At 57.8% G+C, this 27,433-nt stretch overlaps 2 protein-coding genes across 2 annotated transcripts; one reads left to right on the top strand and one right to left on the bottom strand.

Annotated features, from left to right (window-relative positions):
- Positions 1 to 46: 46 nt before the first annotated feature.
- LOC141726580 (plasminogen activator inhibitor 1-like) lies at positions 47 to 10,254 on the bottom strand. The gene is made up of 9 exons (XM_074531535.1): positions 9,418 to 10,254; positions 8,551 to 8,813; positions 7,178 to 7,408; positions 4,998 to 5,192; positions 2,910 to 3,108; positions 1,806 to 1,906; positions 1,060 to 1,146; positions 355 to 438; positions 47 to 237 (listed from the first exon to the last, which is right to left on the bottom strand). Exons 2-9 carry the CDS (start codon positions 8,810 to 8,812, stop codon positions 200 to 202), a joined length of 1,197 nt encoding a protein of 398 aa, XP_074387636.1. The 5' UTR covers position 8,813; positions 9,418 to 10,254; the 3' UTR covers positions 47 to 199.
- A 7,242-nt stretch (positions 10,255 to 17,496) lies between these two features.
- Positions 17,497 to 26,060, top strand: LOC141726530 (uncharacterized). The gene is made up of 8 exons (XM_074531454.1): positions 17,497 to 17,557; positions 19,361 to 24,415; positions 24,549 to 24,656; positions 24,968 to 25,083; positions 25,190 to 25,248; positions 25,513 to 25,658; positions 25,748 to 25,810; positions 25,894 to 26,060. Exons 1-8 carry the CDS (start codon positions 17,497 to 17,499, stop codon positions 26,058 to 26,060), a joined length of 5,775 nt encoding a protein of 1,924 aa, XP_074387555.1.
- The last annotated feature ends 1,373 nt before the right edge of the window (positions 26,061 to 27,433 follow it).

Raw genomic sequence — 27,433 nt, 5'->3', positions numbered from 1 at the left:
TATTTAATAAATTTAACGTACTTTTATGTATTTATTAAATTTTATATATTCAATATATTTAATATATTAAACTCTTAACAATAAATTACAGCTCCCACAAACCACAAATTTGGGATGCCCCAATTTTAGGGTGTCTCAATTTCGGGGTGTCCCCAATTTTGGGGTTTCCCAATTTCGAAGTTTCCCAATTTTGGGGTGCTCATGGTTCCGTCACCTGCCCCACGAAGAGAACGGCGCCTGTGGGGGGAGAGAGGGGGGTCAGGGGCACCCCCAGACCCAAATCTGGGGGGCCGAGACTCCCCAAAATCCCCAAGACCCCCAAAATCCCCCAAATTGCCCCGAAATCCCCCAAACCTGTGGGGACGTGGCGGATGAGGAAGAGGAAGGGTCGATCCAAGATGATTTCGGGGGGGGCCATGCGGGAATAAACCACGGCAGCTGCAGGACGGGGGGGGACAGTGAGACCCCCCCAAAATTCCACCCAAAATTCCCCCAAAGTCTCTCAAAATCCACTCAAAATTCCCTCCAAAATTCCCCCAAACTTCTCCCCCCAAAATTCCCCCAAAATGCCCTCAAAATTCCTCAAAAATCCCTTCAAAATTCCCCCAAAATTCCGCTGAAAATTCCTCCAAATTTCCTCCAAAATTCCCCTCAAAATTCCTCCAAAATTCCCCAAAAATTCCTCTAAAATGCCCCCAAAATTCCTTCAAAATTTCCCTCAAATCCCCCCCCAAAATCCCTCCAAAATTCCCCCCAAAATTCCTCCTAATTCACTCCAAAATTCCTCTCAAAATTCCTCCTATTTTTCCCCAAAAATTCCCCTAAAATTCCTCCAAATTCCCCCCAAATTTCCTCCAAAATTCCCTCAAAATTCCTCTAAAATTTCTCCCCAAAATTCCCCCCAAAATCCCTCCAAAATTCCCCTCAAAATTCCTCCAAATTTCCTCCAAATTTCCTCCAAATTTCCTCCAAAACTCCTCTAAAATTCCCCTCAAAATCCCCCAAAAAATCCCCAAAATCCCCCCAAAAAAGCCCCAAAAAGCCCCAAAATGCTCAAACCTGAGGCCGAGGCCGCCTCGGTGCCGTTTTCGGTCACCTCCATCCGAACCTTCTGCAGCACCGGGCCCAGAACGAGCTGCTCCTCACCTTTGGGGACATTTGGGGACATTTGGGGACATTTTTGGGATTTCAGGGATTTGGGGACATTTGGGGACATTTGGGAAAAATGGGGGGAAATTGGGAAAAATGAGATTTTGGTGATTGGGACATTGGGGACATTGGGAAAAATGGGGGAAAATTGGGAAAAATGAGATTTCGGTGATTGGGACATTGGGGACATTTGAGGGGGATTTGGGACATTGGGGACATTGGGAAAAATGAGGGAAAATTGGGAAAAATGAGATTTGGGGACATAGGGGACATTGGGGACATTTGGGGATTTGGGGACATTTGGGGGGATTAGGGGAAGTTTGGGGGGAAATTTGGGGGAAAAATTGGGAAAAATGAGATTTGGGGACACGGGGGACATTGGCGACATTTGGGGGAGTTTGGGACATTTGGGGACATTTGGGACATTGGGGAAAAAATGGGGAAATTTGGGGGAAAAATGAGATTTGGGGACATTGAGGACATTGGGGGACATTGGAGGGATTGGGGGAAAATTGAGAAATTTGGGGGGAAAATGGGGGGGAAAATTGGGAAAAAATGAGATTTGGGGACAACTGGGGACACTGGGGACGCTGGGGACAGGGGGTTGGTGACATTTGGGGACATTTGGGGACATTTGGGGACATTTGGGGACTCACCTGTCACCGGGGAGAAGTCGGCGCGCTCGGGGTCGAAGAGGTCGAGGATCCCCAAGGCCTTGAGGGGACCCCGGAGGTCCCAGGAGCTCTCCAGGGAGAAACTGGAACGGGGGTGGCAATGTCCCCATTGTCCCCAATGTCCCCAATGTGTCCCCAGTGTCCCCAATGTCCCCAATGTCCCCCAATGTCCCCCAATGTCCCCAATGTCCCCAATGTCCCCCCAATGTCCCCAATGTCCCCAGTGTCCCCCAATGTCCCCAATCCCCCAAATCTCATTTTTCCCATTTTCTCCCAATGTCCCCCCAATGTCCCCAATGTCCCCAATCTCCCAAATCCCATAAATGTCCCCAATGTCCCCAAATGCCCCCAAATGTCCCCAGTGTCCCCAATGTCCCAAATCCCCCAAATCCCATAAATGTCCCCAATGTCCCCAACATCCCCAGTGTCCCCCAATGTCCCCAAATCTCATTTTCCCAATTTCCCCCCATTTTTTCTCCAATGTCCCCAATGTCCCAATCCCCCCAATGTCCCCAAATCCCCCCAATGTCCCCAAAGTCCCCAATCCCCCCAATGTCCCCAATGTCCCCCAATGTCCCCAAATCTCATTTTCCCAATTTCCCCCCATTTTTTCTCCAGTGTCCCCAACGTCCCCAAAGTCCCCAATGTCCCAAAACCCCCAAATCCCATAAATGTCTCCACTGTCCCAAATGTCCCCAATGCCCCCAATCCCCCCAGTGTCCCAAATGTCCCCAACATCCCCAATCCCCTCAATGTCCCCAATCCCCCCAATGTCCCAAATGTCCCCTAATCCCCCCAGTGTCCCCAATGTCCCAAATCCCCCAAATCCCATAAATCCCCCCAATGTCCCCAACATCCCCAATCCCCCCAATGTCCCCAATCCCCCAAATCCCATAAATGTCTCCAATGTCCCAAATGTCCCCAATGTCCCCCAAATCCCCCCAGTGTCCCCAATGCCCCCAACATCCCCAATCCCCCCAATCCTCCCAATGTCCCCAATCCCCCCAATGCCCCCAACATCCCCAATCCCCCCAATGTCCCCAATGTCCCCAACCCCCCCAGTGTCCCCGCTGTCCCCTCCCTCACCGTGGCAGCGCCAGCACGCGCGGCGCCGGCCGCAGCTGCGCCACCCAGGCGCTGACCCTGCGCGCGTCCAGCAGCGGCACCAGGGTGACAACGGGGACGTGGCGCTCCAGCGGTGCCACCAGCAGCAGGGCCACCTCCCCCCCCGCGTACGGCACCTCGGCCACCACGAACGGGACCCCCCCGGGGGACTCGAAGTCACCTGAGGGGAGGTGACAATGGGGGGGGGTGAGGGGACAGACAGGGGGACAGACAGATGGCACACAGGTGACACAGGCGCCATGACATGAGGTGTCTGTCGCAGGTGACACAGGGGGTGCCAGAAGGTGACACAGGATGTAACACACAGGTGACACACAGGTGCCCCCCAAGCGACACAGGTGACACAGGTGACACCCAGGTAACGGGTGACAAAGGGGACAGAGGGGTGACACAGGTAACAGGTGACACAGGTGACACACAGGTGACACAGGAGCTGACAGAGGTGACACAGGTGACACACAGATGACACACAGGTGACACACAGGGGACACACATAAGGTGACACAGGTGAGGTGACACAGGTGACACAGATAACACAGGTAACACATAGGAGGTGACACACAGGTGACACACAGGTGACACACAGGAGGTGACACAGGTGACACAGGTGACACAGGTGACACACAGGAGGTGACACAGGTGACACACAGGAGCTGACAGAGGTGACACAGGTAACACACAGGTGACACAGGTAACACACAGGAGGTGACACAGGTGACACAGGTGCCATCCTCACCGCATCTCAGCCTCAGCGTCACCTCCATCATGGGCACAGTGACACACACATAACAGGTGACACACAGGTGACAGAGGTAACACACAGGAGGTGACACAGGTGACACACAGGTAACACACAGGAGGGTGACACAGGTGACACACAGGTGACACACAGGTGACACAGGTGACACAGTATGTAACACACAGGTGACACACAGGAGGTGACACAGGTGACACACAGCTGACACAGGTGACACAGTATGTAACACACAGGTGACACACAGGAGGTGACACAGGTGACACAGTATGTAACACACAGGTGACACACAGGTGACACACAGGTGACACAGGTGACACAGTATGTAACACACAGGTGACACACAGGAGGTGACACAGGTGACACAGTATGTAACACACAGGTGACACACAGGTGACACACAGGGGACACACAGGTGACACAGAGGTGACATAGATGACACAGGTGACACACAGGTGACACACAGGTGGCACAGGTGACCCAGGTAACACACAGGAGGTGACACAGGTGACACACAGCTGACACAGGTGACACAGTATGTAACACACAGATAACACAGGTGACACAGGTAACACACAGGTGACACACAGGTGACAAAGGTGACAAAGGTGACACAGGTGACAAAGGTGACACAGGTCCTCACCCCATCTCAGCCTCAGCATCACCTCCATCATGGGCACAGTGACACACACATAACAGGTGACACACAGGTGACACAGGTGACACAGGTGACACACAGGTGACACACAGGAGGTGACACAGGTGACACACAGGAGGTGACACACAGGTGACACAGGTGACACACAGGTGACACAGGTGACACAGGTGACACAGGTAACACACAGGTGACACACAGGTGACACAGGTGACACACAGGAGCTGACAGAGGTGACACAGGTAACACACAGGAGGTGACACAGGTAACAGGTGACACACAGGTGCCATCCTCACCGCATCTCAGCCTCAGCGTCACCTCCATCATGGGCACAGTGACACACACATAACAGGTGACACACAGGTGACACACAGGTGACACACAGGTGACACAGGTGACACACAGGAGGTGACACAGGTAACACATAGGAGGTGACACAAGTGACACAGATAACACAGGTAACACATAGGAGGTGACACAGGTGACACACAGGTGACACAGGTGACACACAGGAGGTGACAAAGGTGACACAGGTGACACAGGTGACACACAGGTGACACAGGTAACACACAGGTGACACAGGTGACACAGGTAACACACAGGAGGTGACAAAGGTGACAAAGGTGACACAGGTCCTCACCGCATCTCAGCCTCAGCGTCACCTCCATCATGGCGGCGCTGCCCTCGGAGCCGTCGGGGCGCAGGAAGGGCCGGGCCCGGGTGGCGCCGGGGGGGAACGGGACCCCCCAGGACCCCCCGAAGAATTCGGCGCTGGCCACCAAGAGCCGGACACGGGGGGACAGCGCCCCGGGGGGCACCAGGCCGGACACCAGCCCTGGGGGGACATCGGGGGGTCAGCGAGGAGCGAAGAACCCCACTGAGCCCAAAAAAATCCCATAAAATCCTATTGATCCCCAAAAAACCCATTGATACCAAAAAAAACCCATTGATCCCAAAAAAATCCCATAAAATCCCATTGATCCCCAAAAAACCCATTGATCCCCCAAAAAAATCCCATTGATACCAAAAAAACCCCATTGATCCCCAAAAAACCCCATTGTTCCCCAAAAATCCCATTGATACCAAAAAAACCCCATTGATACCAAAAAAACCCCATTGTTCCCCAAAAAACCCCATTGATCCCCCAAAAAAAACCCATAAAATCCCATTGATCCAAAAAAAAAGTCCCATAAGATTCCATTGATCCCCAAAAAACCCCATTGATACCAAAAAAACCCCATTGATCCCCAAAAAACCCCATTGATCCCAAAAAAACCCCATTGATCCCCCAAAAAAATCCATAATATCCCACTGATCCCCAAAAAACCCCATTGATCCCAAAAAAAATCCCATAAAACCCCATTGATCCCCCAAAAATCCCATTGATACAAAAAAATCCCATAAAATCCCATTGATCCCCAAAAAATCCCATTGATCCCCCAAAAACCCCATTGATCAAAAAAAAAAATCCCATTGATCCCCAAAACGGGATCCCAGGGGTCCCACACTCATCTCCCCCACCCCAAAGGGGTCCCAGGGAACCCCCTCCCCAATCCCGGGGGTCTCACCTCGCGTTCTCTCCTGTGGCCATGCATTCAGGACCCTCCGCGCCCCCTCCCCAAATCCCCCATCCCGGGGGTCCCAAATCCCCAAATCTCCATCTCCCCAATCCCGGGGGTCTCACCTCTTGTTCTCTCCTGTGCCCATTCATTCAGGACCCTCCGCACCCCCTCCCCAAATCCCCAAATCCCCAAATCCCCAAACCCCCAAATCCCCAAATCCCCCATCCCGGGGGTCCCAAATCCCCAAATCCCCAAATCCCCCATCCCGGGGGTCCCAAATCCCCAAATCTCCACCTCCCCATCCCGGGGGTCTCCCCTCCCCAAATCCCCAAATCCCGGGGGTCCCAAATCCCCAATCCCGGGGGTCTCACCTCGCATCCTCTCCCGTGCCCACGCATTCAGGACCCTCCGCGCCCCCTCCCCAATTCCCCAAATCCCCAAATCCCCAATCCCGGGGGTCTCACCTCGCGTTCTCTCCCGTGCCCAGGCATTCAGGACCCTCCGCGCCCCCTCCCCAAATCTCCAAATCCCCAAATCCCCAATCCCGGGGGTCCCAAATCCCCAATCCCCAATCCCGGGGGTCTCAAATCCCCAAATCCCCAGTCCCGGGGGTCTCACCTCTCGTTCTCTCCCGTGCCCATTCATTCAGGACCCTCCGCGCCCCCTCCCCAAATCCCCAAATCCCCAATCCCGGGGGTCCCAAATCCCTAAATCTCCATCTCCCCAATCCCGGGGGTCTCCCCCCCCAATCCCGGGGGTCTCACCTCCCCAAATCCCCCATCCCAGGATCCCTCGCGGTTCCCACTCCCCCTCCCCAAATCCCCAAATCCCCAATCCCGGGGGTCTCCCCTCCCCAAATCCCCAATCCCGGGGGTCTCACCTCGTGTCCTCTCCCGTGCCCAGGCATTCAGGACCCTCCGCGCCCCCTCCCCAAATCCCCAAATCCCCAATCCCGGGGGTCCCAAATCCCTAAATCTCCATCTCCCCAATCCCGGGGGTCTCCCCTCCCCAAATCCCCAAATCCCCAAACCCCCAAATCTCCAAATCCCGGGGGTCCCACATCCATCTCCCCAATCCCGGGGGTCTCACATCGCGTTCTCTCCCGTGCCCGTTCATTCAGGACCCTCCACGCCCCCTCCCCAAATCCCCAAATCCCCAAACCCCCAAACCCCCAAATTCCCCATCCCGGGGGTCCCAAATCTCCATCTCCCCAATCCCGGGGGTCTCACATCCATCTCCCCAATCCCGGGGGTCTCACCTCGCGTTCTCTCCCGTGCCCACGCATTCAGGACCCTCCGCGCCCCCTCCCCATTCTGCAGCTCCAGGCGGGCGATCCCGCGGGGTCCCAGGGCCCTGCGGAGCCGGGTGACGAAGGGACCCCTCGGGGTCACCCCCCGGGCCACGAAGAGCCCCTGGGCCGCCTCCAGGCGGTGGGAGCGGCCCCGCAGCGCCCCCTGCAGGCCCCGCAGCGCGGCCGCGACCCCCGGGGCTGCGGGGAGGGAGGGAGAGAGGGGAAACTGAGTCAGGGAACGGGGAAACTGAGGCACGGAGTGGGGAAAGTGAGGCACGGAATGGGGAAACTGAGGCAGGGAATGGGGAAAGTGAGACAGGGAATGGGGAAACTGAGGCACGGAGCGGGGAAACTGAGGCAGGGAATGGGGAAACTGAGGCAGGGAATGGGGAGACTGAGGCAGGGAATGGGGAAACTGAGGCACGGAGCAGGGAAAGTGAGGCAGGGAGCGGGGAAACTGAGGCACGGAGCGGGGAAACTGAGACAGGGAGCGGGGAAAGTGAGACAGGGAATGGGGAAACTGAGGCACGGAATGGGGAAACTGAGGCACGGAGTGGGGAAATGAATATGAATGGGGAAACTGAGGCAGGGGGTGGGGAAATGAATGTGAACGGGGAAACTGAGGCACAGAGCGGGGAAACTGAGGCACGGAGCGGGGAAATGAATATGGATGGGGAAACTGAGGCACGGAATGGGGAAACTGAGGCACAGATGGGGGGAACTCCCCCCCCTCAGTGGGGACAGGGTGACCAGAGCAGCCCCAATGGGGACAATGACCCTGAGGAGTCCCCAATGGGGACAATGACCCCAAAACCTCACCCCGATGGGGACAATGACCCTGAGGTGTCCCCAGTGGTGACAATGACCTCAAATCTCACCCCTCCATGGGGACAATGATCTCAAGGTGTCCCCAATGGGGACAATGACCCCAAAACCTCACCCCAATGGGGACAATGACCCCAAAGTGTCCCCAATGGTGACAATGACCCAATGGTGTCCCTTTATAGGGACAATGACCCCAAAATCCCCTCCCCATGGTGACAATGACCCCAAACCACGCCCCTGACGGTGCCAATGTCCCCAAGGTGTCCCCAGCGGTGCCAATGACCTCAAGGTGTCCCCAATGACCTCAAACCCACCCCAGTGGTGCCAATGTCCCCAAGGTGTCTCCAATGGTGACAATGACCTCAAAGTGTCCCCAATGACCTCAAACCCACCCCAGTGGCGCCAATGTCCCCGAGTGTCCCCAACGGTGACAATGACCTCAAAGTGTCCCCAATGACCTCAAACCCACCCCAGTGGCGCCAATGTCCCCGAGTGTCCCCTCGGTGTCCCCTCACCGTCGATGCTGAAGCCCATGGCCTCCTCCAGCTGCCGCCGTCCCCTCCCGGCCGTGGCCACCTGCAGGGCCACCAGCACCGAGGTGGCCCCGTAGGGTGACAAGATGGCGTTGGTGTCACCTCGGGCCGCCAGCGCCGCCCGGAACAGCCGCAGCCCAAAATCTGTCACCAGCTGGGCCACCCCGGCCGCGTCCGGTGGCTCTGAGCCCGCCAGGGCCACCAGGGCCACCAGGGCCACCAGGGTCACCTGGGTCACCTGCATCCTGGAGGGACATTGGGGACATTGGGGACATTGGGGGATTGAGGACATTGGGGACATCAGGGGACATTGGGGACATTGGGGACAGTGGGGTTACTGGGATTATTGGGGACATTTGGGGACATGGAGGGGATTGGGAATTTGGGGACACTGGGGACACTGGGGACAGTGGGGACATTGGGGTTTGGGGACATTGGGGGATTGAGGACATTGGGGACATCAGGGGACATTGGGGACATTGGGGACATTGGGGTTACTGGGGTTATTGGGGACATTTGGGGACACTGGGGGACATCGAGGGGATTGGGAATTTGGGGACATTGGGGACATTGGGGATTTGGGGACATTTGGGGACATTGGGGACATTGGGGGATTGAGGACATTGGAGACACTGGGGACATTGGGGACATTTGGGACATTTGGGGACATCGAGGGGATTGGGAATTTGGGGACATTGGGGGACATTGGGGACATTGGGAACATTTGGGGATGCTGGGGTGACACTTGGGGTGGCACCAGGGCTGGGGACAGTGCTGGTGTCACCCCCAGTGTTAATCCTGGTCCCAAACCCACTCCTGGTCCCGGTCCCAGTCCCGCTGTCCCCTCACCTCTCTCTGGTCTCGGTCCCGGTTCCGCTGTCCCAGAATCAGCTCCGGTTCTGGTCCCGGTTCTGGTCCCGGTGTTTAATCCCAGTCCCGGTTCGGACCCCGCTCCCGGTTCCGATTTCGTTCCCAATGTCCCGCTCCGTGTCCTGGTCTCACTCCCGATGTCCCGGTCCGGTTGTCCCGGTCCTGGTCCCGGGGTTCTGATCCTGTTCCCGTTGTCCCGGTCCCGTTCCGGTTGTCCCGTTCCGTTTGTCCCGGTTCTGATCCCGTTCCGGGTGTCCCGGTCCCGGTCCCAGTGCCTCACTCCCGATGTCCCGGTCCCGATGTCCCGGTTCCGATCCTGGTCCCAAATGTCCCGTTCCAGTTGTCCCGGTCGCGTTCTCGGTGTTCCGATCCCGTTCCCGATGTCCCGGTCCCGGTCCCGATCTCACTCCCGATGTCCCGGTTCCGATCCCGGTCGCGGTGTCCCGGTCCCGATGTCCGGGTTCCGATCCCGGTCCCAAATGTCCCGTTCCGGTTGTCCCGGTTCTGATCCCGTTCCGGGTGTCCCGGTCCCGATCTCACTCCCAATGTCCCGATCCCGGTGTCCCGTTCCCGATGTCCCCGTTCCGATCCCGTTCCTGTTGTCCCGGTCCCGATGTCCCGGTTCCGATCCCGGTCGCGGTGTCTCAGTCCCGATGTCCCGGTTCCGATCCCGGTCCCAAATGTCCCGTTCCGTTTGTCCCGGTTCCGATCCCGGTCCTGTTGTCCCGGTCCCGATGTCCCGGTTCCGATCCCGGTCCCAAATGTCCCGTTCCGTTTGTCCCGTTCCCGGCCCGGTCTCTGGAGCCGCCTCCGGCCCCGCCGGCTCCTTTAAAGGGCGGGGCGGGGGGGGGGGGGGGATTTCCACTGGGGTCCCCCCATGACGTCACCACCCGCGTCCCGTCCCGTGTCCCCTCCCATGACCCCTCGGTGACCCCCCGGGTGTCACCCGTGACCCCTCGGTGACCCCCCGGGTGTCACCCGTGACCCCTCGGTGACCTCCCCAAGTCCCTTTCCGTGACCCCTCCGTGTCCCCATGACCCCTGTGACATTTGTGACCCTCCCCCATGTCCCCTGTGACCCCCGTAACCCCTTCCTGTGTCCCCATGTCCCCTGGGTGTCCCCTGGGTGTCCCCACCCCGCCGTTGTCACCCCGGGGTGACGCCACGTCCCCTCTGTGACTCCCGTGTCCCCTGGGTGTCCCCTGTGTCCCCCCATGCCCCTTTCCGTGTCCCCCCCATGTCCCCTGTGACCCCCATAACCCCTTCCTGTGTCCCCATGTCCCCTGGGTGTCCCCTGGGTGTCCCCTGGATGTCCCCTGGGTGTTCCCACCCCGCCGTTGTCACCCCGGGGTGACGCCACGTCCCCTTCCTGTGCGGTGGCGGCTCTGGGGACACCGGGCTGGGGGGGGGGAGGGGAACTGGGGTGTCCCAACCTCCCTTTTGGGGTCTGGGGGCTGTTCCAGCGCCCCATAGATCCCCCATAGACCCCATGGACCCCTATGGACCCCATAGACACCTATGGGCCCCATAGATCCTGCCAGTGCCCCACAGACCCCATAGACCCCATAGATCCCATATAGATCCCCATAGACACCTATGGACCCCTATGGGCCCCCATAGACACCTACGGGCCCCATAGACACTGCCAGTGCCCCATAGATCCCCCATAGACCCCAAGACCCCATAGACCCCCCATAGACCCCTATAGACCCCCATAGACACCTATAGACCCCCATAGACACCTACGGGCCCCATAGACACTGTCAGTGCCCCATAGATCCCCCACAGACCCCATAGATCCCCCATAGATCCCCCATAGATCCCCCATAGATCCCCCATAGATCCCATAGACACCCTCCAGTGCCCCACGGACCCCATAGACACTGCCAGTGCCCCATAGATCCCCCATAGACCCCCATAGATCCCCCATAGATCCCCCATAGACCCCTATGGGCCCCATAGACCCCCATAGACCCCATAGATCCCCCATAGACCCCTATAGAACCCCCATAGACCCCTATAGAACCCCATAGACACCTATGGACCCCATAGACACCTATGGGCCCCATAGACACTGCCAGTGCCCCATAGATCCCCCACAGACCCCATAGATCCCCCATAGATCCCCCATAGACCCCTATGGGCCCCATAGACACCTATGGGCCCCATAGATCCTGCCAGTGCCCCATAGATCCCCCACAGACCCCATAGATCCCCCATAGATCCCCCATAGACCCCTATGGGCCCCATAGACCCCTATGGACCCCATAGACTCCTATAGATCCCCCATAGACACCTATGGACCCCATAGATCCCATAGACACCCTCCAGTACCCCACAGACCCCATAGACACTGCCAGTGCCCCATAGAGCCCCTATAGACCCCTATGGACCCCATAGACCCCCATAGACCCCATAGATCCCATATAGATCCCCATAGACCCCATAGACCCCTATAGAACCCCATAGACCCCATGGATCCCCTATAAACCCCATAGACCCCCATAGATCACCATAACCCCCTATGGACCCCATAAACCCCTCCCTCCCCAAACCCCCCAATCCCAAACCCCTCTGAAAAAAAAAAAAAATCCCAATTTTTCCTAAAAATCCCAATTTTTCCATTTTTTTCCCTTTTTATTCCTTTTAATTTTTCCATTATTCCCCTTTTTATTCCTTTTATTTTTCACCTTTTTTCCCCTTTTTATTCCTTTATATTTTTCCCATTTTCCCCTTTTTATTCCTTTTTATTTTTCCCTTTTTTTCTCTTTTTATTCCTTTTTATTTTTCCCATTTTCCCCTTTTTATTCCCTTTTATTTTCCCTTTTTTCTTTTTTTATTCCTTTTTAATTTTTCCTATTTTCCCCTTTTTATTCCTTTTTATTTTCCCTTTTTTTCTCTTTTATTCCTTTTAATTTTTCCTATTTTTCCCCTTTTTATTCTTTTTAATTTTTCCTATTTTCCCCTTTTATTCATTTTATTTTTCCCTTTCCCTTCTTTTTATTCCTTTTTATTTTCCCCTTTCTTTCCCTTTTTATTTTCCCTTCCCGCCTTTTTTTCCTTTTATTTTTTCCACCATTTTTTTTATCGTCTCCCCCCTTATTCCCTTTTATTTTCCTTTTTTTCCTTTTTATTCTTTTTTTTTTTTCCCCTTTTTTTTTCCCTCCGGCGCCTTTTTTGCCCAAACTTGGCCAAACTCGTCCCATTGTGGGGGCGCGGCAGAGGAGTCAAAGGAGAGGAATTTCCTCAGGAACCCAAAATCGCCGTTTTTCCACCCAAAATAGGGGAATTATTCATCCCGGGGGTGGGGGACGCGTCTGGTCACGTTCGGCCACGCGTGTGACAAAGCGGGGGACAGACATGGGGACATTCCCCCAAAAAAAAACCCAAAAAACCCCAAAAACTCAAAAAAACCCCCAAAAAAATCCCCCAAAAAAGCCCAAAAATCCCCCCCAAAAAACCCAAAAATCCCCCCCCAAAAACCCCAAACCCCTAAAAAACCCCAAAAACTCAAATCCCCCCCAAAAATAAAAAAAAACCCAAAAAACCCCCCAAAATGCCCCCCGAAAAACCCCAAAAATCCCCCCCCAAAAACTCAAAAAACCCCACAAAAAATCCCCCAAAAACCCAAAAATCCCCCTCCCAAAAACCCAAAAATCCCCCTCAAAAAACCCCAAACCCCTAAAAAACCCCAAAAACTCAAAATCCTCCCAAAAACTAAAAAAAAAAAACAAAAAACCCCCCAAAATGCCCCCCGAAAAACCCCAAAAATCCCCCCCCAAAAACTCAAAAAAACCCCAAAAAATCCCCCCAAAAACCCCCCTCCCAAAAACCCAAAAATCCCCCCTCAAAAAACCCCAAACCCCTAAAAAACCCCAAAACCTTCAAAATCCCCCCCAAAACTAAAAAAAAAACCAAAAAACCCCCAAAATGCCCCCCGAAAAACCCCAAAAATCCCCCCCAAAACTCAAAAAAACCCAAAAAAATCCCCCCAAAAACCCAAAAATCCCCCCCAAAAAACCCAAAAATCCCCCCCCCAAAACCCCAAACCCCTAAAAAACCCCAAAAACTCAAAAAATCCCCCAAAACTAAAAAAAAAAAACAAAAAACCCCCAGAAATTCCCCAAAATGCTCCCCGAAAAACCCCAAAAATCCCCCCCAAAAACCAAAAAAAATCCCCCAAAAACCAAAAAATCCCCCAGAACCTGCCCCAAAATCTCTCCCCAAAACCCCCCAAAAAAATCCCAGAACTTGCCCAAAATCTCCCCCTAAAAACCAGAAAACCCCAAAAAAATCCCAGAACCCCCCAAAATTCCTCCGCAAAAACCCGGAAACCCCAAAAAAAATCAGAACCGCCCCCCCCCAAAAAGAATCCCAAAATTCCCCCAAAAATCCACAACTCATCCAAAATCCCCAAATTCCTCCTGGGACCCCCCAAACCCCTTCAGGGACCCCAAAATTGCCTCTGGGACCCCCAAATTCCCTCAGGGACCCCCCAAACCCCTTCAGGGACCCCAAAATCCTCCCTGGGACCCCAAAAATCCCTCTCAGAACCCCCCAAACCCCACCCAGGACCCCCCAAACCCCACCCAAGACTCCCCAAATTCCACCCAAGACCCCAAAACCCCACCGAGGACCCCCAAATTCCCCCCCAAACCCCACCCAGGACCCCAAAAATCCCTTCTGGGACCCCCCCAAATCCCACCCAGGACCCCAAAATTCCCCCCAAATTCCCACCCAGGACCCCAAAAATCCCCCCCCAAACCCCACCCAGGACCCCCAAAATCCTCCCTGGGGCCCCCCCAAATCCACTCAAGACCCCCCCAAAATCCCCCCCAAAAGCCCCCAAATCCCACCCAGGACCCCAAAATTCCCCCCAAACCCCACCCAGGATCCCCCAAACCCCTTCTGGACCCCAAAATCCTCCCTGGGACCCCCCCAAATCCCCTCAGGGACCCCCCAGACCCCACCCCAGGACCCCCCAAACCCCACCCAAGACTCCCCAAATCCCACTCAGGACCCCAAAAATCCCTTCTGGGACCCCCAAACCCCACCCAGGACCCCAAATCCTTTCTGGGAACCCCCTAAATCCCACCAGGACCCCAAAAATCCCTTCTGGGACCCCCCCAAATCCCCTCAGGGGACCCCCCAAACCCCACCCAGGACGCCCCCCCACCAGGGCTGACTCATTTTTGGGGTGACTCATTCAGGTTTCGGCTCCTTCCTGTGGGGTCCCCGGGGATGGGGGGGGTGTCACGTCCAGCTCATCCCAAATTCCTCGTGATTCACCCCAAAAACGGCCACCGGGCCCTGGATCCATCCCAAAAACCTCGCTGTGACCCCAAAGCTGGAGGGATTCACCCCAAAAACAGCCACCGAGCCCCGCGAGTGCCACCAGCCCCTCAAGGGTCATCGTGACCCCGTGTCCCATGTCCTGACCCCATGTCCCCTGTCCCGTGTCCCCATCCCGTGTCCCTTGTCCCCAGTCCCACATCCTGACCCCATGTCCCATGTCCCCATCCCGTGTCCCCTGTCCCCTGTCCCCATCCTGTGTCCCACCATGTCCTTGTCCCATGTCCCTTGTCCCTTGACCCGTGTCCCCATCCCGTGTCCCATGTCCCTTGTCCCATGTCCCCATCCCGTGTTCTACTTCCACACCCCATGTTCCACATCCCCATCCCATGTCCCTTGTCCCCTGTCCCATGTCCCTTGTCCCCTGTCCCACACACTGACCCCGTGCCCCACATCCCCATCCTGTGTTCTCCCCGTGACCCATGTCCCCATCCTGTGTCCCACCAGGTCCTTGTCCCTTGTCCCACATCCTGACCCCATGTCCCCCATCCCATGTCCCACCATGTCCTTGTCCTTGTCCCTGTCCCATGTCCCTTGTCCCCTGTCCCATGTCCCATATCCCATGTCCCACATCCTGACCCCATGTCCCCCATCCCGTGTCCCACCATGTCCTTGTCCCTTGTCCCCTGTCCCATGTCCCTTGTCCCATGTCCCACACGCTGACCCCGTGCCCCACATCCCCATCCCGTGTCCCACCATGTCCTTGTCCCTTGTCCCTTGTCCCCTGTCCCATGTCCCCATCTCATCACCTATGTCCCCAATCCTGTGTCCCCTGTCCCTTGTCCCCTGTCCTCTCTCCCACCCTCCACGTCCCCACGGGATCAGAGCATGACCTTGGCCACACCTGGACCTTCCCCACCTTGGCCACACCTGCACCTTCCCGACAGTGCTGACACCACAAGGAACCTCCTGAACCTGCCGGGAGTGCCACCACCAGTGTCCCCTCAAGGCCACCTGGCTGCTTGTCCCATGTCCCCATCCTGTGTCCCTTGTCCCCTGTCCCACATCCTGACCCCGTGCCCCACATCCCCATCCCATGTCCCACGTCCTCATCCTGTGTCCCACCATGTCCCTGTCCCTTGTCCCCTATCCCATGTCCTCATCCCATGCCCCACATTCCCATCCCATGTCCCACGTCCTCATCCCGTGTCCCACCATGTCCTTGTCCCTTGTCCCACCTCCCCATCCCCTGTCCCCTGTCCCCCATCCTGTGTCCTGTGTCCCCTGTCCCACATCCTGACCCCCTGCCCCACATCTCCATGCCGTGTCCCACCATGTCCCTGTCCCTTGTCCCCTATCCCGTGTCCTCATGCCATGCCCCACATTCCCATCCCGTGTCCCATGTCCCCACCCTATGTCCCCATCCCAAGCCCCACCATGTCCTTGTCCCGTGTCCCACCTCCCCATCTCGTGTCCCATGTCCCCATCCTGTGTTCCATGCCCCCATCCCTTGTCCCCTGTCCCACCTCCCCATGTCCTCTGTCTCCTGTCCCCATCCTGTGTCCCTTGTCCCCTGTCCCACACACTGACCCCTGTGCCCCACATCTCCATCCCATGTTCTCCCCGTGACCCACGTCCCCATCCTGTGTCCCACCATGTCCTTGTCCCTTGTCCCCTGTCCCACCTCCCCATCCCATGTCCCTTGTCCCACACACTGAGCCTGTGCCCCACATCCCGTGTCCCACCAGGTCCTTGTCCCTTGTCCCCTGTCCCATGTCCCACATCCTGACTCCATGTTCCCCATCCCGTGTCCCACCATGTCCTTGTCCCTTGTCCCCCATCCCATGTCCCCTGTCCCCCATCCTGACCCTGTGTCCCTTGTCCCCTGTCCCTTGTCCCCTTCTCCCACCCCGCACGTCCCCACGGGATCAAAGCACGTCCTTGGCCACACCTGGACCTTCCCCACAGTGCTGACACCACAAGGAACCTCCTGAACCTGCCGGGAGTGCCACCAGCTCCTCAAGGCCACCTGGACGTTTGTCCCATGTCCCCATTCCGTGTCCCACCCTGTCCTTGTCCCTTGTCCCACCTCCCCATCCCCTGTCCCCTGTTCCCCATCCTGTGTCCTGTGTCCCCTGTCCCACATCCTGACCCCCTGCCCCACATCTCCATGCCGTGTCCCACCATGTCCTTGTCCCTTGTCCCCTGTCCCACCTCCCCATCCCCATCCTGTGTCCCCATCCCTTGTCCCCTGTCCCACCTCCCCATCCCATGTCCCTTGTCCCACACGCTGACCCCGTGCCCCACATCCCCATCCTGTGTCCCACCAGGTCCTTGTCCCTTGTCCCCTGTCCCATGTCCCACATCCTGACCCTGTGTCCTGTGTCCCCTGTCCCTTGTCCCCTTCTCCCACCCCGCACGTCCCCACGGGATCAAAGCACGACCTTGGCCACACCTGGACCTTCCTGGCAGTGCTGACACCACAAGGAACCTCCTGAACCTGCTGGGAGTGCCACCACCAGTGTCCCCTCAAGGCCACCAACCCGGCTGTCCCTTTGCGGTGCCACGTGCCGGGAGCGGGGCGGTGGCACCTGCCTGGCACATTCCTGGCAGCACCTGCAGCGCCGGTTTCGTTTCTCGCCCTGCTTTTATTGTGACCAAAGGTTCCCTCTGGGTGTCCCCAGTGTCCCCAGTTCTGCCGCGCCCGCCCTCGGGGACGGATCCTCGTGTCCCTCTCGGTGTCCCCAACTCGGGAGTTTGGGGGGACATGGGGCGGCTCTGGGAGCACCCGGCCACGCTCTGCGTCTGCGTCCTGCTGCTCTTCACAGGTGGGACACGGCGGCGTCGGGACCCCTCCCCTCCCCTGGTGGCACTGGGACCCCTCCCCTCCCCTGGTGGCACTGGGACATTCCCCTGACCCCGTGGTGGCATTGGGACCCCTCCTGACCCCGTGGTGGCATCGGGACCCCTCCCCTCCCCTGGTGGCACTGGGACATTCCCCTGACCCCATAGTGGCATTGGGACATGTCCCTGATCTGTGGTGGCACTGGGACCCCTCCCCACCCCATGGTGGCACTGGGACATTCCCCTGACCCCGTGGTGGCATTGGGACCCCTCCCCACCCCATGGTGGCACTGGGGCATGTCCCCCCACCCCATAGTGGCATTGGGACATGTCCCTGATCTGTGGTGGCACTGGGACCCCTCCTGACCCCATGGTGGCACTGGGACACGTCCCCCACTCCATAGTGGCACTGGGACCCCTCCCCAGCCCTTGATGGCACTGGGACATGTCCCTGATCTGTGGTGGCACTGGGACCCCTGCCCATGGTGGCACTGGGCATGTCCCTGATCTGTGGTGGCATTGGGACCCCTCCTGACCCTGTGGTGGCATTGGGACACCTCCCCCACTCCCTGGTGGCACTGGGACCTCTCCTGACCCCATGGTGGCATTGGGACCCCTCCCCACCCCATGGTGGCACTGGGACCCCTCCCTTTTTGTGGTGGCACTGGGACATGTCCCTGATCTGTGGTGGCACTGGGACCCCTCCCCATGGTGGCACTGGGCATGTCCCTGATCTGTGGTGGCACTGGGACCCCTCCCCACCCCATGGTGGCACTGGGACATTCCCCTGACCCTGTGGTGGCACTGGGACATGTCCCTGACCTGCAGTGGCACTGGGACCCCTCCCCACCCCATGGTGGCACTGGGACATGTCCCCCACTCCGTAGTGGCACTGGGACCCCTCCCCAGCCCTTGATGGCACTGGGACATGTCCCTGATCTGTGGTGGCACTGGGACCCCTCCCCACCCCACGGTGGCACTGGGACATTCCCCTGACCCCGTGGTGGCACTGGGACATGTCCCTGACCTGCAGTGGCACTGGGACCCCTCCCCATCCCATGGTGGCACTGGGACCCCTCCCTTTTTGTGGTGGCACTGGGACATGTCCCCCCAACGCGCGGTGGCACTGGGAACCCTCGCCTCCCCTGGTGGCACTGGGACCCCTCCCCACACCATGGTGGCACTGGGACACGTCCCCCACCCCGTGGTGGCACTGGGACATGTCCCTGACCCCATGGTGGCACTGGGACCCCTCCCCTGGTGGCACTGGGACATGCCCCCACCCCATGGGGGGTTTTTAGGAGGGTCCAGGGGTCTTTGAGGGGGTCCAGAGGTCTTTGGGGGCGCAGGGGTGTTTGAGTAGGGGATCAATGGATCTTTGGAGTTTTGGGATCCATCTGGGGGTCTTGGGAATCCTTGGGGGCATCTTTGGAGAACCAAGGTTGGGTTTTTGGGGGGATGTCCATCTTTGGCGGGCGAGGGTCTTTGGGGGTGCAGGGGTCTTTGGGGTGGATCTAGGGGTCTTTGGGGTGGATCAAAGGATCTTTGGAGTTTTGGGATCCATCTGGGGGTCTTTGGGGGTCCATCAGGGGGCCCAGGTGTCTCTGGGGTGGGGTCCATATGTCCTCGGGGCCCTGCAGGCTTTGGTGGTCCATGAGGGTTTGGAGGATGATGTTGTTGAGGTCGGCATGGGCAGGTCCTTCACATGGAGGAGATGGTGGCACTGCCATCTTCAAGGGCGTGGCCATGTCTGGCTGGGGATGACAGGGCCACCACTGCTCCAGCAGGGAGGTCCATCAGCAGCTCCAATGCCACCACCGAAACCAACATGGATGACAGCCAGAATGGAGCCACATCTTCCACCACTGCCATCTCAACAACCTCACACACCTCGGCCCAAGAACCAAGCACATCACCCAGCACCATGGGCACGTCCACCACCACAACCAACACAGCCACCACACCCCCCACAACCACCACAACCACCACAACCACAACCAGCACCACAACAACCTCGGCCAAGCCCACGGGAACAAGCACAAGCATAAGTCCCACCAGCTCAACCATCTCATCCACCTCATCCTCCTCACCTTCCTCATCCACCTCACCCTCCTCACCCTCCTCATCGCCCTCAAGCAGCTCAACCACCTCTTCCTCCTCATCGCCCACAACCACCTCATCCCCCACAACCACCTCAACCACCTCATCCCCCTCATCGCCCTCAACCACCTCATCCTCCTCACCCTCCTCATCCTCCTCCTCCCCCTCAACGTCAACCACCTCATCCTCCTCACCCTCCTCATCCTCCTCCACCACCTCAACAACCTCATCCTCCTCATCCCCCTCATCGCAGTCAACCACCTCAACCACCTCATCCACTCCGACCACCTCACCCTCCTCATCGTCCTCAACCAGCTCAACCACCTCATCCTCCTCATCGCCCCAAACCACCTCACCCTCCTCATCCACCTCACCCTCCTCATCCTCCTCCTCGCTCTCAACCACCTCAACAACCTCATCGCCCTCACCCTCCTCATCCTCCTCATCCCCCTCAACCACCTCATCTTCCTCATCACCCTCAAGCACATCAAGCACATCAAGCACCTCAACCACCTCATCCACTCCAACAAGCTCAACCGTCTTGACCACCTCAACCACCCAATCCTCCTCATCCTCCTCACCCTCCTCACCCTCCTCATCCCCCTCACCCTCCTCATCCTCCACAACCACTCCAACCACCTCAACCACTCCAACCGGCTCAACCACCTCATCCACCACCTCACCCTCAACCCCCTCGTCCTCCTCATCCTCCTCGTCACCCTCAACCACCTCACCCTCCTCAACCACCTCATCCTCCTCACCCTCCTCATTGTCCTCCACCACCTCAACAACCTCATCCTCCTCATCCTTCTCCTCCCCGTCAACCACCTCATCCTCCTCATCCCCCTCATCGCAGTCAACCACCTCAACCACCTCATCCACTCAAACAAGCTCAACCGTCTTGACCACCTCAACCACCCAATCCTCATCCTCCTCATCCCCCTCACCCTCCTCATCCTCCACAACCACTCCAACCACCTCAACCACTCCAACCGGCTCAAGCACCTCACCCACCACCTCACCCTCAACCCCCTCGTCCTCCTCATCCTCCTCGTCACCCTCAACCACCTCACCCTCCTCAACCACCTCACCCTCCTCATCGCCCTCAACCACCTCATCCTCCTCACCCTCCTCATCATCCTCCACCACCTCAACCACCTCATCCACTCCGACCACCTCACCCTCCTCATCGTCCTCATCTCTCTCAACCACCTCAACAACCTCATCGCCCTCATCCTCCTCATCCTCCTCATCCCCCTCAACCACCTCATCTTCCTCATCACCCTCAACCACATCAACCACATCAACCACATCAAGCACATCAACCACCTCATCCACTCCAACAAGCTCAACCGTCTTGACTACCTCAACCACCCAATCCTCCTCATCCGCCTCACCCTCCTCATCCTCCACAACCACTCCAACCACCTCAACCACTCCAACCGGCTCAACCATCTCACCCACCACCTCACCCTCAACCCCCTCGTCCTCCTCATCCTCCTCATCACCCTCAACCACCTCAACCACCTCCAGCTCATCAACCACTTCAACCACCACAACCACCTCACCCTCCTCAACCACCTCATCCTCCTCATCGCCCTCACCCTCCTCAACCACTTCAACTCCCTCACCTCCCTCATCCTCCTCAACCACTTCACCCTCCTCACCCTCCTCACCCTCCTCATTGCCCTCAACCAGCTCAACCACCTCTTCCTCCTCATCGCCCACAACCACCTCAAAAACCTCATCCTCCTCAACCTCCTCATCCCTCTCATCGCCCCAAACCACCTCACCCTCCTCATCCTCCTCAACCTCCTCATCCTCCGCATCGCCCTCACCCTCCTCAACCACCTCATCCTCCTCACCCTCCTCATCCTCCTCATCGCTCTCAACCACATCAAGCACATCAAGCACATCAAGCACATCAACCACCTCATCCACTCCAACAAGCTCAACTGTCTTGACCACCTCAACCACCCAATCCTCCTCATCCGCCTCACCCTCCTCATCCTCCTCATCCTCCTCCTCCCCCTCAACGTCAACCACCTCATCTTCCTCATCGCCCTCAACCTCCTCATCCTCCGCATCGCCCTCACCCTCCTCAAGCACATCAAGCACATCAACTCCCTCACCTCCCTCATCCTCCTTAACCACCTCAACAACCTCACCCTCCTCAACCACCTCATCTTCCTCATCGCCCTCAACCACCTCAACTGCCTCACCCTCCTCATCCTCCTCCTCCCCCTCAACGTCAACCACCTCATCCCCCTCATCGCCCTCAACCACCTCACCCTCCTCACCCTCCTCATCGTCCTCCACCACCTCAACAACCTCATCCTCCTCATCCCCCTCATCGCCCTCAACCACCTCATCCTCCTCATCCCCCTCATCGCAGTCAACCACCTCAACCACCTCTGCCACTCCCGCTGGGTCCACCACCTCCACCTCCTCCACCACCTCAGCTGCACCTACTGAATCAACCACGTCCATCACCACCTCAACCTCAACCACGTTGGCCACCCCCACTGAGTCCACCACCAGCACCTCAACCACCTCGGCCTCTCCCACGGAATCAACCACATCCACCACGTCCTCAACATCCTCCACTGAGTCAACCACCTCAACCACTTCGTCCACCTCGGCTGTCTCCACCGAGTCCACCACCTCCACCTTCTCCACCACCTCAGCTGCATCTACTGAATCAACCACGTCCATCACCCCCTCAACCACTTTGGCCACTCCCACTGAATCAACCACATCCACCACCTCCTCCACGTCCTCCACCACCCCCACCGAGTCCACCAGCACATCAACCACCTCAACCACCTTGGCCACTCCCACCGAATCAACCACATCCACCACGTCCTCAACATCCTCCACCGAGTCAACCACCTCAACCACCTCGTCCACCTCGGCCGTCTCCACCGAGTCCACCACGTCCATCACCACCTCAACCACCTCTGCCACTCCCACCGAGTCCACCACCTCCACCACCTCAGCTGCACCTACTGAATCTACCACGTCCATCACCACCTCAACCTCAACCACGTTGGCCACCCCCACTGAGTCCAGCACCAGCACCTCAACCACCTCGGCCTCTCCCACGGAATCAACCACATCCACCACGTCCTCAACATCCTCCACCGAGTCAACCACCTCAGCCACCTCGGCTGGGCCCACTGAATCAACCACCTCCTCCACCTCCTCGTCCACCTCCACTGAGTCTACCATGTCCACCTCCACCTCAACCACCTCAGCCATGACCACCGAATCAACCACATCCACCACCGGGTCCATCACCTCCACCACCTCAGCCATCCCCACCGGGTCCACCATGTCCACCACCAGCACCTCAACCACCTCAGCTGCTCCTACTGAATCATCCACCTCAACCTCAACCACTTTGGCCACACCCACCAAGTCCACCACCTCCATCACCAGCATCTCAACCACCTCAGCCACCTCGGCTGGGCCCACTGAATCAACCACCTCCTCCACCTCCTCGTCCACCTCCACTGAGTCTACCATGTCCACCTCCACCTCAACCACCTCGGCCATGACCACCGAATCAACCACATCCACCACCAGGTCCACCACCTCAGCTGCCCCCACCGAGTCCACCACCTCCACCTTCACCTCAACCACGTTGGCCACCCCCACGGTGTCTACCACATCCACCACCAGCACCTCAACCACCTCATCCACCTTGGCCACCCCCACCGAGTCCACCACTTCACCTGTGCCTACTGAATCAACCACGTCCACCTCAACCTCCACCACTTCAGCCGGTCCCACCGAATCAGCCACGTCCACCACGTCCACCACGTCCACAACCTCCTCCACCCCCACCGAGTCCACCAGCACCTCAACCACCTCAACCACCTTGGCCACTCCCACTGAATCAACCACGTCCACCACCAGTTCAACCACCTCAGCCGTTCCCACCGATTCCACCACCTCCACCTCCTCCACCACCTCAGCTGCACCTACTGAATCAACCACGTCCATCACCACCTCGACCACTTTGGCCACTCCCACTGAATCAACCACGTCCACCACCTCCTCCACCACCTCAGCTGCCCCCAGTGAGTCCACCACATCCACCACCAGCACCTCAACCACTTCCACCACCGAGTCCACCCCCACCTTATCCATGATGTCCACCTCAACTTCAACCATCTCAGCTGCACCCACCAAGTCCACCACGTCCATCACCACCTCAACCACTTCAGCTGCACCAACTGAATCAACCATGTCCACCTCAACCTCAACCACGTTGGCCACTCCCACCAAGTCCACTGCGCCCACCACTGAGTCCACGCCCACTGAGTCCACCATTTCCACCACCAGCATCTCAACCACCTCAACCACCTCAGCCTCTCCCACCGAATCAACCACATCCACCACGTCCTCAACATCCTCCACCGAGTCAACCACCTCAACCACCTCGTCCACCTCAGCCGTCTCCACCGAGTCCACCACATCCATCACCACCTCAACCACCTCTGCCACTCCCTCCGAGTCCACCACCTCCACCTTCTCCACCACCTCAGCTGCACCTACTGAATCAACCACGTCCATCACCCCCTCAACCACCTTGGCCACTCCCACTAAATCAACCACATCCACCACCTCCACCATCTCCACCACCTCAACCCCATCAACCACCTCCACTAGAACCACCACCATCACAACCAGGACCACCAGTACACCCACCCCCACAATGTCAGCCACGAGTCCAGGTGAGTCTTCCTCTCTGGTGGCCCTCCATAGCCACGTCCCTTGTCCCCGTCCTCCTCCCAGCATTCTCCAGGTGGCTCCTGGAGTTTCTCCGGGCATTGTCACATCTCCCGTGTCCTCTGCTCCCTCTCCCAGGTCTGTGCCAGAACGGGGGCACCTGGGTCAACGGCATGTGCCAGTGTCCCCCCGATTTCCAAGGGGACAGGTGCGAGACCGCCAAGGACATCGTGGAGATCAAAAATGGTGAGGAACCACCCCAAGGTTCCGTGAGGAGGCCACCAGACCAGGACCTGGGCTGAGGTCACCTCTGAGGGGTCAGACAGGGGTTGGAGTGAGGGTATGGCCTGGGAATGGGACCACCATGGAGGGACTGACCCCGGGATGATGCTGGGTCACCACAGAGGCACCAACCGAGAAACGGGGTCACCTTGGTGCGTCTGACCGGGGTTTGGGGTCACCATGGAGGGACCAAGGTGGTCACCTGACCAAGGACACCAGGGGTGGGATGGGGACACCAGGGTCTCTTCCTTATGGGTCTCCCCTGCTTGGCCAAGTGACGATGGAGGCGAAGGTGGTGATGAAGACCAAAATCGACCGGGAATTTCATGAGGACCTCAGCAATCGATTTTCAGAGGCTTTCCAGACGTTCAACAACACGTTCCAGAAGCAGGTCAGGACTCGGCGGTACCGGGGTGACCTTGGGGACAACCCCTTGAGGGGGTTACGTGGACCACGACGGGGACCTGGATCTCCTGTGGCTTCTCTTTGCCTTCCAGATGCAGGAGCTTTATAAAGATATCGAGGGCTTCGATTATGTGAACATCACAAATCTGAGGTGAGCCTCCACTGGTGGCCAGGTGGGGTCCTGACCTTCTCCAGAGCTTTGGTGGGGATGGTTTGGGGTGAAGGCACCCATGGGGGTCAGTTTGAGGTGATTCCCTTCAAGCTTGGAGCATCCACATCCCTCCAAGCCACGTTGTGTCCATGGAGTTCCTCCAGGACAGTCCAGCCCCGTGTAACCGTGGTGTCCCTCCATACTGGACATCCCACACTGGTCCCAGTTTGGCCCAGAACCAAGCGCTGCCCTTTCTCCTCACAGCGCAGGCAGCATCGTGGTGGACTATGATGTCATCCTGAAGATCCCCGCCAGCTCCAAGGCCGAGGAGGTGGTGAGCGTCATCTCGGAGAACATCCTCACCACCACCAAAAACTACAACTGCAGCGAGAACTGCACAGGCGACGACTGTGAGTCACCCCCACCATCACCAGGTCCTCGCTGAGGGTGGGTGGCCTTGGTGGTGGTTGCCCACCAGCAGCTCCTCTCTCCACGCCAGGTATGTGCTTCAACACCAACGACACCTCTATGGTCAGCACCAAGGTGGAACCACTGGAAGGAAGTAAGTGAAGCCCACAAGATGTTTGGGTGTCCCTCACCCCTCTGGAGAACCCCAGAACCTGAGCTCTGCATCTCCACCCTCAGATGTCTGCGACAGAGTCATCCAGGAGGGGTTCAGGAGCTTCTACACGCCGTTCCTGATCACCGATGGTGTCATCTGCATCACCCGCTGTGATGGACGCCACGCCGAGCCCCTGCCCTGCGTCCACGGCCGCTGCTCGGTGGGACGGCAGGGGCCGCAGTGCGAGTAAGGACACACCCCCCAAAAAATGGGTGGTAACACCCAAAAATGGGTGGTGGCGCCCCAAAAATGGGTGATGGCACCCAAATGTCATGGGTGTCACCAGCATGGTGTGCCCACCATGGTGACCTCACAATGGTGACCACCTATGACAACACCACTGCCATGACCATGGTGACCCCATCACTATGATGACCATGGCCATGACCACCATGACTATCATCCCCACCATGACCACCATGACCAGGTGACCCCACCACCATGACCACCATAACCCCCATGACCACCATGACCACCATGACCATGATGACCCCACCACCATGATCCCCATGACCACCATGACCACGGTGACTTCATGACCACCATGACCACCATGACCATGGTGATCCCATGACCATGATGACCCCATGACCACCATGACCATGATGACCCCACCACTATGACCACTATGACCACCATGACCACCATGACCATGGTGACCTCATGACCATGATGACCCCACCACCATGCCCACCCTGCCCACCATGCCCATTCCCACCAGGTGCTCGGACCAGATGGCCTTCTGGTACCAGGACAGCGCCTGCAGCTCCCGCGTCAGCAAGGTCGGCGTGGCCGTGGGCGTTCCGGTGGCCGTCTTGGTCCTGGTCACCATCATCTTCACCATCCTTCTGCTGAGATCTCGGAGGCAGAAGGAGCAGTTCAGGTAAACGTGTCCACCATGGGGTGAGCTGGGTGGTCCCGTGGGGGTCTCGGGTCTCATCTCCATGGGTCCCACCACGCAGGATGAAGCTGAGGTCCCGCTCGGAGCTCTACAGCGACGATGACGGCAACTGGGAAGGACCTCGAGGCTTTGCTGTGACCAACGCGGCGGCCACCTGGGAAGGTAACGGGCACAGAGGTGGGGATGGACGTGGAGATTGGGTGGGGGTCTCTGTGGCACCCAGGAGGGTCCATGGCACCTCTTTGTTCCACCCCACAGACATGGAGACCCCCAGCACCAGCAACATCAACCTGGAGATGGTGGACACCTCGAGGACGGTGGGTGACACATCCCTGATGTTGTCCTCCCGTTTTTCCCTGGTTTTTTTTGGTGATGGTGGGACTCCATCATCATCCTCCCATCTGCTTCCTCCCCAGATGCACATCCAGAGACCCACCGTGGTCCCCTGAGCGAAGCCACCTGAGATCCAGCAGAGACAGGACACAGGGGAAGGGGACAAAGGGACACAGGGACACGAGGGTGACCTGAATCAAGGATGTCCCCCATCCTCTTCCTCCCCACGCAGAAGTTTGCACACAGAACTATTTATAATTAAACACATCCTTAACTTTATTGTCACCGGTCCAATTCCTCTTGGGGACACGAGGTGGCTCCATGACCAA

This window comes from Zonotrichia albicollis, chromosome 36 (genome assembly GCF_047830755.1).
Source record: "Zonotrichia albicollis isolate bZonAlb1 chromosome 36, bZonAlb1.hap1, whole genome shotgun sequence".
In the NCBI taxonomy this organism is placed as follows: Eukaryota; Metazoa; Chordata; class Aves; order Passeriformes; family Passerellidae; genus Zonotrichia; species Zonotrichia albicollis.
This window is presented reverse-complemented; position numbering and strand designations above follow the sequence as displayed.